The 12,959-nt window shown below is 36.1% G+C and overlaps 1 protein-coding gene across 50 annotated transcripts in view; it reads left to right on the top strand.

Annotated features, from left to right (window-relative positions):
• Positions 1 to 12,959, top strand: part of CAMK2D (calcium/calmodulin dependent protein kinase II delta) — a 305,845-nt gene that overhangs the window by 145,114 nt on the left and 147,772 nt on the right. For all 50 annotated transcript variants that reach the window (XM_045392801.3, XM_045392793.3, XM_065545414.2 and 47 more), the window contains exon 4: positions 1,309 to 1,363. In XM_045392801.3, coding sequence (XP_045248736.1) covers positions 1,309 to 1,363 — 55 coding nt within the window. The remainder of the gene's footprint in view (positions 1 to 1,308; positions 1,364 to 12,959) is intronic.

Here is a 12,959-nt window from a genome sequence, read left to right as displayed (position 1 = left end):
CTATGAGCTTGAGTATTGAATGGGTACTACAGTCTCCCTCTATAAATAATTTTAGTTTGTGTGATAACCTAAATATTCTTATAAATTCACATTTTCCATGTGGTGGTCATCAGTGCATGGGAAACATAACAGTAGTAGAAATGTAGTAGAAAATCATTATTATTTTGTGGTGACATTTGTAAAAGCAGTTGTGCCCCAAAACTTTTTTGCTTTCCCTGCCTTCTTTTGCTCCCAGTGAAGATCAAGTCACCACTTCAAGTGATTTGGATACATAGGAAGAATTCACTGGGGCTACCAGTGGTTGCAAGGTGGGAGGAGGAAGAGGAGCAGAAAGAATAACTGTTGGGTACTAGGCTTAGTACCTGGGTGACAAAATAATCTGTACGTCAACCCGCCGTGACATGAGTTTACCTATGTGGCAGACCTGCACATGTACACCTGAAGCTAAAATAAAAGTAAAAAATAAATAAATAAATAAGAAAAATTTACTATCGATGAAGGATAACTGGGATAAGGTGTGGGGCTTATGAACAAATAAATAGCAGACACAGCGGTATGTAATTCTACATGTATGATTTAGTTTAGCGTTATCAGTTAAAGTCTAGCTCACTGAAGTTTTTAAAGTGATATTAATTTGAGGAACTAGTAGATTATTTTAGCAAAAGTTCAAGCTGTACATTTTGGGCTAATGACTTGGTAAATGGATTTGGCTGTCCTGAGTAAATAAGTAACATAACAAAAACTGTGTTTTGCCAGGTTGACCAGGGAGTGCCACCTAGAACTTCTTGAACAAAAGGGAGAACACAAGGAAACCATTTCCTAGACTTGGAATCATTCCTCTTAATGTCTATTGTAGTGACTAAGCATGAGTTGGTGAGGACTTGGACTAAGGTGATAGCAAAGGGAATGGCAAGGAAGTGAAAGAATTGCCAGAACCTCGTAACTTTGAGTATATGGACATATATTATAATGATCCTTAACATTTGTTTAGTATTCACCTGAAAATTTGTGGATTTATTTCTATCTCATTTAATCTCAACCATTTTATAAAGCATAGGTACTAATATCATTACAAGTTAAGCAGTTTTTTTTTTAAGATCACATAGTTACTAATTTTCAGAACCAGCACCCAAACCTTAGGTCTATCTGAACCCAAGCTATGTTGTAAAAGATACGGACATATCAAAGGCTAAAATAAAATGTAATGCTAATATTTCTAGCTAGGAGACATCTGCCCATGTGAAGTGGGGTTTAACATTGATCATTGGAATAGGTATAACACAATTTTCTTTTCTTATTTTTTTCTAGTGCGACTTCATGATAGCATATCAGAGGAGGGCTTTCACTACTTGGTGTTTGATTTGTAAGTACATACTCTGTATTCATTATTTTTGCAATCTAATTGAGGACCGTTTTGAATTAATGATTTTTCTCATTGTACAGTCCAAATTACTGACTGCTACAATATTTTTTAATGTTCTTCAAGTAACATTCAACTCTAATTCTTTTGAAAAGAGTATACTACTCAGCATTGTTTTATTTAAAATTTAAATTAACCTTAATTTGAATTAACCTTAACCTAAGTGAAATAATTATTTCCCTTTGTGTTGTCCATTGTGATGTTATGCGTGGTTCTCAGTTCTATCTTGTAGCACAAAAAATGTTTGACGTGAGCAAAATTTTCCATTTAATTTTTACGAGTATGTATAATTTATTGTCTTAATGTAAAAAGAAGACTCAAGGAAGAAACTTGGATTACCAAAATTGATTTAAACTAATCAAGACTTTTAAAGTGAGGCGCCGTCAGTAAGAATGAAGGGAAAATAATGACTCTTGGCAGGGATATAGTAAAACAGGCCATACATATGGTTGGTAGGAGTTTAATAAGAACATACTTTCTGGAAATCAATTTGGTGCTACTGTGCTCATCAAAGGGAATAAAAATGTTTGTATCATTTGACTTGGACTTTGGAACAAAGTCCATGGAAAGTATACCCTAAATTCAGTTAAAATTTTATACTGAAAGATGTTCATTGCATCATCCTTTATAACGGGGGAGAAAAGAAAAGAAAGAAACTAACTTAAGGATCCAATTATAGAGAAATAGCTACATAATTACAGTATATTCATATAATGGACTACTGTCTAGCATTTTAATGTGATGCCACAGAGTTTTGGGAAAGATTTAAAAAATTATTTCACATAATATGAGTTTGAAGCTAGGTTAATACTAGGTTTGGTTAATTCAGTACTTCAGTGATATCATTAAGAAACCACGTTCTTTCCATCTGTCTGTTTTTAGTAGTATGTGGGTTTGTCTTCATGTTTGCGTTCCCCTATGGTCTCAAGTTGACTGCCACATTTTCAGTTATCACAGTGACTTCCAGAGGCAGAAAAAGGGGAATCAAAATTCTGTTGCATAAGTTTTTATTCATGGAGAAAATCTTTCTCAAGAGCCTCTCAGAAGATATCTGTTCAAGAATCCTTAATTAGAACTGCTTCTCAAGCCCACACTAAACCAGGTATTTGTTAAGGGAATGAAATTACAACTGGCATTGACAAATCATAATTTAGTCTGTAGATCTGGTGAGGGAACTGGCCTCCTCTGAATCATGTGATACCCAGTCCAGAACTAAATTGTGATTTTGTTATTAAGAAAGAATGGGAGTTTTATCTATTGGGTAGTGTCACGCGTGTCCATGTGAAGAGACCACCAAACAGGCTTTATGTGAGCAATAACGCTTTTTAGTCACCTAGGTGCAGGCGGACTGAATCCAAGAAAAGAGTCAGCAAAGGGAGATGGGGTGGGGCAGTTTTATAGGATTTGGGTGGGTAGTGGAAAATTACAGTCAAAGTGGATTTTTCTCTTGTGGGCAGGGACAGAGGTTACAAGGTGCTCCCTGGGGAGCTTCTAATACTCATTGTCCAGGAGAAGGAATGTCACAGGGTCAATTGATCAGTTAGGGTGGGGCAGGAACAAATCACAATGGTGGAATATCATCAGTCAAGGCAGGACCTGGCTATTTTTACCTCTCCTGAAGTTCCTCAGTTGCTCCAGGCCATCTTGATGCATACCTGCAGGGTTGGGCTCAGAGGCCTGACAGGTAGGCAGCCAAGCATATCTGCCATATTTAGAATAGAGACTAAAGCTCTACTTTTGCACAATTCCTAGTGCACGGGCTCCTCTCCACAGTCCCAGTTCATCCATGGCTTGCTCCTGTGGCCGTAGTTTCATCTGGCTCTATGTTGTTCTAGTAGTCCTTCCTCTTCAGTCCTTTCTCAGCTCTTGTTTTTACTTTTAACATTGTTTTTTCTTCCTTTCCAATGTTTGAGCCCCTTCTTTTCTTGAGCTTTCTTTAGCCATTCTTTTAGGATAGGTATGCTAGCAACAAATTGTTAGTATTTCTTTTTCGAGCTTGTCTTGATTTCCCCTTTATTCCTGAATGACATTTTTGCCAGATATATAATTCCAGGTTGAGAGTTCTTTCAAAGTTGTGCCACTTCGTTCTGGATTCCTTGGTTTTTGATGAGACATCTTTGTCATTCTAATTGTTTTTCCCCTAAAGATAAGGTATTATTTCTCTCTGGCTGCTTTAAAGTTTTTTGGTTTTTGTTTCTTTTGTTGTTGTTGTCTTTGATTTTTAGGTTTGTCTATGATGTATCTTGCTTGGCTTGGATTTCTTGGAATTTACTTATTTGGGGTTCACTCAGCCTCCTGAATGTTTACGTTTTTGTTTGGCAAATTTGGGAAACTTTTGGATGTTGTTTCTTTGAATACCTTTTTAGCCCCACCTTCTTTCTCCCTTCCTTTTGGAACTCTGATGACTGAATGTTGGATCTTTTGTTAGAGTCTAAGAGATCCCTGAGGCTTTTTGTTGTCGTTTTCCCCTAGTCTATCGTCTTTCTGTTGTTTAGTTTGGATAATTTATTATTGTTCTGTCTTCAAGTCTGATTGTCTAATTCTTTCCTCTGGTTTTTTGTTTTGTTGTGTTTTTCTGAGACAGAGTCTCACTGTGTCGCCCAGGCTGGAGTGCATTGGCACGATCTCTGCACACTGCAAGCTCCGCCTCCCAGATTCAAGCGATTCTCCTGCTTCAGCCTTCTGAGTAGCTGGGATTACAGGCGCACGCCACCACACCCGGCAAATTTTTTTGTATTTTTAGTAGAGACGGGGTTTCACCATGTTGGTCAGGCTGGTCTCCCAAAGTACTGCCTCCCAAAGTGCTGGGATTACAGGCATGAGCCACTGTGCCCGTCCCATCCATTGAGTTTTTTATGTCAGTTATATTTTTGATTTCTGCAGTTTTCTTTTCTTCTTTATAGTCTCTATTTATTTGCCAAGATTCCCTTTTGTTTGTTTGTTTCAAGTGTGTTCATAAGTGCTCTCTGAAGCATTTTTTTTATTATGGCTGATTAAAAATCCGTATCAGATAATTCTGACAGCATTGTTATCTTGGTGTTGCTGCCTGTTGATTATCTTCTCATTCAAATGAGATTTTCCTGGTTCTTGATACGATAAGTGAATTTTGGATTATATCCTGAACATTTGGGGTATTATTTTATAAGACTTTGGATTTCATTAACTATTCTCTTCAGCAGGCCTTCTCTGATACCAGAATAAGCAGGTGCCGTCTTATTACTGACTGGTGGGGGCTGTAGTCCAAGTTCCCCCCACAGCCTCCACTGACATGCCTGGGTGGTGTTTCCTTACTGCTGGGTGAGGTTATTGGAACACAGGAATTTTTGTTTTTCTATATTTAGTGGGAGAAATACACCTACCGTATATTTTTTAAAGCATCAGACCTGTTGTTATTTCTCAATAGATTTAATTTGTCAGATCTCCTTTGCTTTGCAGATCAAGGTATGGTATTGTAAACTGAGATATGTCCTTCATACTGTGATGGATGTTGGAATAAAAAACACTTGTTAGTTCTCGTTACTTAAGTAATAATATTCTGAACTGAGTTTGATCACAACTCGGTCAGGGAGGAAATACTTTTTTCTATCCTTTTAGGTTCAGTGCCTGGGGCATGAGAATTAAACTAACAAGAGAGAGATTAACAAGAGACAAGGCATATAATTTTTATTAATATTTATGTGCATGGGAGTTCACAGAAAATAAGTGAAACTCAAAGAAGCAGTTAGGCTGAGGCTTTTATACCCCTTTAACAAAGGAAAGAGAATTTGGGCTTCAAGGGATAATGGAGAATTGACTTATGGAAAAGTGACTAGTAAGTATATGAAGGAACTAATGGAAGATAAGGTTTATTTTAGTAAGATCTGTTTCGGCAAATTCATCTGCTGTCGACTCCCTGTCTTCTATGGTGATTCAATCTTTCTCACTGGTGTTGGGGAAAAAGAGCATCTTCCTTAAAGGGAAATTTATACCCTGCTTTTAGGCAGATAATGGAGGGCAGATAATTCTCTCTATATCTGTTGATTCTCACTTAGCTTTAGCTCAAAATAATCCTTATGCCAAAGTGGCATATTTGGGGTTGATATATTTTGATCTCCTTCTGCTGCAAGAAGCACTTCAGTGTTAGGTCAAAACCTTCTATGCCAGTTTTCCACAGTCATCAAGTTATTTATATCTACATTTTAAAATTTATAGCTTCTGTATTCCTTACTAAAGTAAGGGAGTGATGAGAATCACATAGTTTATTTTTTCTTGTATCATTTTTTAGAAATTTGGCACAATAATTGGTGAAGAACATAAAGAAAGCAGTTCACATGAAAACACAGTAAGATTTTTAACTAAAGTGGATTATGTCTTTAGCAATGATATTTGTTTGGGTTACTAATGTCTCTGAAACCAAAGTGAAGAAGGTGAAAGTTTACATACAAGCCATAGTAACTTGAAATATGCTGCAATAGGCAACTGAACTTCTGCTTCTAGAATGAAGGGCTCAAATTCTTGCAGTTGTTCTTCAGTATTTAAAATTTAAGAGGAGCATTATCAGCAGTTATCCTGAAAATGATCTACTAGTAAATGAGATTAATAAACTAGTTAAACACAATCCAATGAAGCATCCAGCATTAGAAAAATTGAAAAACAATGGTTAAAACTATACATTTTCAATGACTGAAAAGAAAGCATAACAGATATAACTATCTAATTTCTCAAAATTGTATGATCATTGCAGCAATAATCTATGAAAAGGAAAAGTAAGCAGCTTTAGAAAAATGCACATTTTAAATATAGTTCAGAAATATACATTGGTATCTTAAAGATATCAATGAAATACTCTTCAGGAAAATTAGAGCCACTTACTCAATGAGTTCTGAGATCAAATAACTACTTGAATTCCCAAAGAAGGACTATTCCTTGTGTTTCTCCTTTTGATGGCAGTTTTGGCAGTGTGGTACTTGTACGTATTTCCTGTGGAATGTTAGCTATTCAGAATCTAATGGAAGTTCTATTTTTATAGGTGCATTGAGTCTTCTTCTAATGAAATGATTTTTGCTTTCTAAAAATCAAAACAAAGGAGAACGTGAGTTCTATGGAAACATTTTCTTCCTTTTTTTTTTTTTTCTTTTTAAATTTTATTTTATTATAGAGATGGGGTCTTGCTATCTTGCCCAGGCTGGTCTCAAACTTCTGGTCTCAAGCTATCCTCCCTCCTCAGCCTCCCCAAGTGCTCAGACACAAGTCTGAGCTACCATGCCCAGCCTCTTCTTGCTATTTCAATTTATATATTTTTATTCAGATATCTAGCCATTTTTAACTATAAGGCATTAGTAGTCTCTTTTGCAGATAGACTCAGGAATGAGTTCAGGAAAGGCTTTTATGAAAGCAAAGTCATCTTCACAGTAAATAATGAACTGCCCTGATTTTTTTCAAATAATCCTTTCCAGAATTTGTGCGTAGCATGGTTTCTAGGCACACCTCAGCAGCTCTGGAGAACAAGGAGGGCTAAGTTCATAGAGATGTGAATTTATCTAAGATAAGATGAGAAAGATAAGAGAAACGGAGCTAGATTGTAGTCCCTAAAGGAGAGGCCTTCAGCAGAGACTTCGGCCTTCAGGCGGAGACTTGGGCCTTAAGCAGATAAGGCAGATCACAGATCAAGTTCATTTCTAGGGCTGATGGCAAATAAGGCTTTAACATGGGCAGTCACTTGAGCATATGTATTGGCATTGAAAAATTGTTTTCTCTCTACCCGTTCTAGGTTCATTGGCTGGGACCCCCAAATTAGACTGACAGGAGACAAATTAAGAAAAAATAAAACCCAGAAGTTTATTAGCCTGTGTATTATATGTTCACATGGAAGCACTCAGAGATGAGTAACTCAAAGGGGTGGTTAGAACTTTGGCTTATATATCATCTTAAAGGAACAATAAATTCTTAGATAAGAGACAAAACAAAGGAAAAGGACTTTGAGTCTATAGGAACAGCAAATTGTGTGAAGCTAAATAGATGAGGATCATTAATTACAGATAATGGCTAGTTGTAGTAAAGTTTCTTATGCGGATTCCTCTGGTGCAGTCTCCAGGCTCAGGCTCTAGGTTGTCACTAACTTCTACCCTCCCTGGAGACAGGGCAGGAAAGAAAACTCTATAAATGTATGTCCTGCTTTTAGGTAAATAGAGGGAAAGCAAAGAGCTTTATCTGTATCTGCTTCTTCGCAATTGCCTTCATCAAAAAATAATTTTTACAAGTGGCATACTTTGGAGTGACATATTTTGTTACCCTTCATTAATGACATATTTCAGGAACTGTATATCAGAGAAAGTCAGTATTATGTGTTTGTTGAGTGAATACTTGTTCAAGAGACCAAAAAAAAAAAATCAATAATTACAGTATAGTACAACGTTTGCCATGATAAGACAGCTTCAAGCAAAGATGGACTTAGTTTAGAGATAGCTTAACCCAGTTAGAAGTCACTGAAGTAAGGTGTTGGGAGGAATAAAAAAAAGAACTAAAATAGTGTAATCCCTTTGAAAATACTTTATAGAACATAGCTGAGTCTACAAATTTTGTTTCAAGATCATAATTTGTATGTAAGTAGCAGGCTAGGCACAGTGGCCCACACCTCTAATCACAAGTGCTTTGGGAGGCTGAGGCAGGAGATCGCTTGAGCCCAGGAGTCCAAGACCAGCCTGGGCAACATAGCAAGATTCTTGGTCTACAAAAAAATTTTAAAAATCAGTCTATGGTGATAGCAGATGCATGAAGTCCTAGCTACTAGGGTGGCTGAGGCGGAAAATCACTTGAGCCCAGAAGTTCGAGGCTGTAGTGAGCTGTGATCATGCCACTGCACTCTAGGTGACAGAGCAAGAACCTGACTTAAAAAATGAAAAAAAAAGAAGAAGAAGAAACAGTTAATCTACATAAAATGCATGATATTTTAAATAGCACACCCTGATGCTATAAATATACTTATTTCTTGTTTGTTTTTGGAAAATGGAATTTTGTTTGAATCAAAACATCTGGGCTATTTTAAAATGAAATTTAATGTTCATTACAGTGAAAACCAATGAATCTAGAATTTTAGTATTTCTCATATGGTAAAAATACTGGTTTCCCAGTAGTTATACTAAACAATTTTAGTGTTTTTGTTTTTGTTTTTTTTCTCTTGAAAGGACACATCCAAATAGTGTTCCTTTTATTGAAAAATTAATAAAACAATTAATGATTTTATTATTTTTTTAAGGAAGAACACTTTAAATGCTTATGACATTCTGTCCTTTTAATAGAAAGGGATGCTTTGTCATATACTTTTGATTCTATTCTGAGTGGAAGGCAAAATACACGATTAACTTGTCTCTATTATGGTGCTCCACAGTGGCAAACTAAATCCTTCTACCCATGCATCATGTTTCCTTTATGTTGGTGAAAACTTTCAGTTTTTGTGGGATAAGATATAAACTTGTCTGCTGAAGACTGTTTAGTTACAACCTACAGAAGGAGGTAGGTTCTTTGTGATAAATACTATTTGATATCAGAATTTTTGTCAGGGATAATTGTCATAAATTCAAGAGGGCCTATTTCTATTTTATTTGTTCACCTTAGTAATATTATTATTTGATGAGAATAAGGATTTCTTCTTAATATGTCTGTACCATCACTTTAATTTTGTGGCTCATGCTTGTAACCCCAACACTTCAGGAGGCCAAGGCAGGAGGATTGCTTAAGCCTAGGACTTAAAAATCAGCCTGAGTAACATAGTGAGTTCTCATCTCTACAAAAACATTTTTACAAAGTAGCCAGTGTGGTGGCATGCACCTGTAGTCCCAGCTACTTGAGAGGTTGAGGTAAGGGAATCACTTGAGCCCGGTTCATCAAGGCTACAGTGAGACAAGATTATGCCACTGCATCCTAGTTGACAGAGCAAGACCCTGTCTCAATTTAAAATAATAATGGTAATTATTATTATTATTGCACTTTTTAATATAAATCTGGATTTTTTGGTGTTATATCACTTCCCACATTTATGATAATTCATCTTCATGAATTAGAAGAAAATATTGTGCAATATAGGACTTTTTGACTTTGACAATTCTTTTTAAACTTTTAATAAGCTTTATATTTTAGACCAATTTTAAGTTTACAGCAAAAATGAGTGGAAATACAGAAAGTTCCCATATACCCTTATGTCTACAAGTGCACAACCTCCTTTACTATCAAAATCCCCGCACAACATTAGTACATTAATTATAGTAGTACATTGTACTACTGTTTAAACCTACTTTGGTACATGATTATCACCTAGAGTCCATAATTTAAGCTAGGGTTCGCTCTTGGTGTTTTACATTGTATGGGTTTTTAAAAATGTGTAGTGTTCTGTAACCACAATTGTAGGATCATGCAGAATAGTTGCATTACCCTAAAAATTTTCTGTCCTCTGCCTGTTCTGTCCTCCTTACCCCCTGACTTCTGGCAACCACTAAACTTTTACAGTCTCCATAGCTTTACCTTTTCCAGAATGTCATATAGTTAGAATCACACAGTATATAACCTTTTAGATTGATTTCTTTCACTTAGTAATAAAGTCAGCCCTGGAACAACATGGATTTGAACTGCACAGGTCCACTTATACATGGATTTTCTTCCACCTTTGTCACTCCTGAGACAGCAAGACCAACTTCTCTTCTTCCTCCTCCTCCTCTTCAGTTTTCTCAATGTGAAGATGATGAGGATGAAGACCTTTATGATGATCCACTTTCACTTAATGAGTGTCAATTTATTATCTCTTCCTTATGATTTTCTTAATAACATTTTCTTTTCTCCAACTTACTTTATTTTAAGAATACAGTATATAATATGTGTAACATACAAAATATGTGTTTATCAACTCTGTTATCCTTCAGGCTTCCAGTCAACAGTAGGCTATTAGTAGTTAAATTTGTGGGGAATCAAAAGTTATGCAAGGGTTTTCAACTGTTGGGGAGTTGGTACTCCAACCCTCATGTTGTTCAAGAATCAACTGTACACATTTATGTTTCTTCTGTTTATTTTTATGTCCTTATAGCTTATTTCCTTTTATCGTGGAATAATATTTCATTGTCTGGACATACCAGAGTTTATTGACTCACCCAATGAAGGACATCTTGGCTGCTTTCAAATATTGGCAATTATGAATAAAGCTGCTATAAACATCCATGTGTGGGTTTTTGCATGGACATAAGTTTTCAAATCCTTTGGGTAAATACCTAAATGTGCTGCTGATGAATCATGTTGTAAGTGTATATTTAGTTTTCTAAAATACTGCCAGTATTCTTAAGTGGCTATACCATTTTGCATTCACACCATCAATGAATGAGAGTTCCTGTTGCTCCATACTGTCTCCATAGCTTTACCTTTGTAAGAATTCTCACCAGCATTTGGTGTTATCAGTGCTCTTGATATTGGCCATTTTAATAGGTGTGTAGTGATGTTCCATTGTTATAATTTGAAATTTGCTAATGACATACAATGATTAACGTCTTCTCATATGCTCGCTTATCATCTGCATATCTTCTATGGTGAGGTATCTCTTCAGGTTTTTATCCCTTTTTTATTTGATAGTTCATTTTCATATTAAGCTTTGAGAATTATTTGTATATTCCCAGCACTTCAAGAGGCTGAGGCAGGCAGACCACTTGAGTCAAGAGTTTTGAGACCAGCCTGGCCAACATGGTGAAACCCCATCTCTACTAAAAGTACAAAAATTACTCAGGCATGGTGGTGCATGCTTGTAATCCCACCTACTCAAGAGACTTGAACCTAGGAGGCAGAGGTTGCAGTGAGCCAAGATCACACTACTATACTATAGCTTGGGTGACAGAGTGGCACTCCATCTCAAAACAAACAAACAAAAAAGAGTTATTTGTATATTTTGGTTAACAAAAGCTTTATCAGATGTGTGTTTTGGAAATATTTTCTTTAAGACTGTGGCTTATTCTCTCAACATTGTCATTTGCAGAGTGGAAATTTTTAAGTTTAATGAAGTTTAGCTTATCAATTTGTTTCTTTCATGGATTATGTGTTTTGTCTTATATCTAAAAAGTCATCAGCATACCCAAGATCATCTAAACATTCTCCTGTGTTTTCTGGGAAGTTTTAGAGTTTTGTGTTTTACATAAAACATAGGTGTGTGATCTATTTTGAGTTGGTTTTGGGGAAGAGTATAAGGTGTGTGTCTGGATTCATTTTTTTTAATGTGAGTATTCAGTAGTTTCAGCAACATTTATTAAAGAATGGTTTTTTTTTTTTCCAGTGTATTGCCTTTGCTCTTTTATCAAAGATCAGTTGATTATACTTGTGTGAGTGTATTTCTATACTCAAAGATCTGTTCTGTACCATTGATCTCTTTGTCTGTTCTTTTGCCAGTAGCACAGTGTCTTGATTGCTGTAGCTTTATGGTAAGTCTTGATGTTGAGTAGTGTCAGTCTTCTATCTTTGTTCTTTTCCTTCAATATTCTCTTGGCTATTCTGGGTCTTTTTTCTTTTCATATGAACTTTAAAATTGGTTAGTATTTATCAAAAAATAACTTGCTGAGATTTTGATTGGGATTTCATTGAATCTGTAGATCAGTTGTGTGTGTTCTGATTGCCCCCACTGACTGGCCGTTCCCCCATTCTTTCCCCTTCCTCAGGCCTTCCTATTCCCTGAGACACAAAGAGATTGAAATTAAACCAATAAATAACTTTTCACTGGCCTCTAAGTGCTCAAGTGAAAGGAAGGGTCACACATCTCTCATTTTAAATCAAAACCTAGAAAGAATTAAGGTTTGTGAGGAAGGGATATCAACAGCAGAGATATGCCGAAAGCTAGACCTCTGTACCAGTTAGCTGAGTTGTGAATGCAAAGGAAAAGTTCTTGAAGGAAATTGCGAGTGCTGTTCCATTTAGCAAACAAATGATAAGACAGAGAAACAGCCTTATTGCTAATATGGAGAAAGCTTTATTGGTCCAGATAGATGATCAAACCAGTTATAACATTTCCTTAAGCCAAAGCCTAATCCAGAACAAGGCCCTACCTTTCTTCAAATCTTTGAAGGCTGAGAGAGGTGAGGAAGCTGCAGAAGAATAGAAGGAAGCTAGCAGAGGTTGTTACATGAGGTTTAAGGAAAGAAGTCATCTCCATAACAAAAAAGTGCAATGTGAAGCAGCAAGTGCTGATGGTGAAGCCACAGTAACTTATCCAGAAGATCTAGCTAAGATAAATGATAAAGGTTTGTGCACTAAACAACAGATTTTCAATGTAGATGAAACAGTCTTCTATTAGAAGAAGATGCCATCTAGGACTTTCATAGCTTGAGACAAGAAGTTTTAAAGGACAGCTTTAAAGAACAGGTTAACTTTCTCATGAGGGATTAATGCACATGATGACTTTAAGAATACGTGAATGCTCATTACCTTCCAAAAATTCTAGGACCCTTAAGGTAGATGCTAAATATACTCTGCCTGTACTCAATAAATGTAACAACAAAGCCTAGATGACAGCACATCTGTTTACATCATGGTTTACTGAATA

This window comes from Macaca fascicularis, chromosome 5 (genome assembly GCF_037993035.2).
Source record: "Macaca fascicularis isolate 582-1 chromosome 5, T2T-MFA8v1.1".
Taxonomy (NCBI): domain Eukaryota; kingdom Metazoa; phylum Chordata; class Mammalia; order Primates; family Cercopithecidae; genus Macaca; species Macaca fascicularis.
Note: the sequence above shows the minus strand (reverse complement) of the source record. Positions and strands in the feature narration are given on the sequence as shown.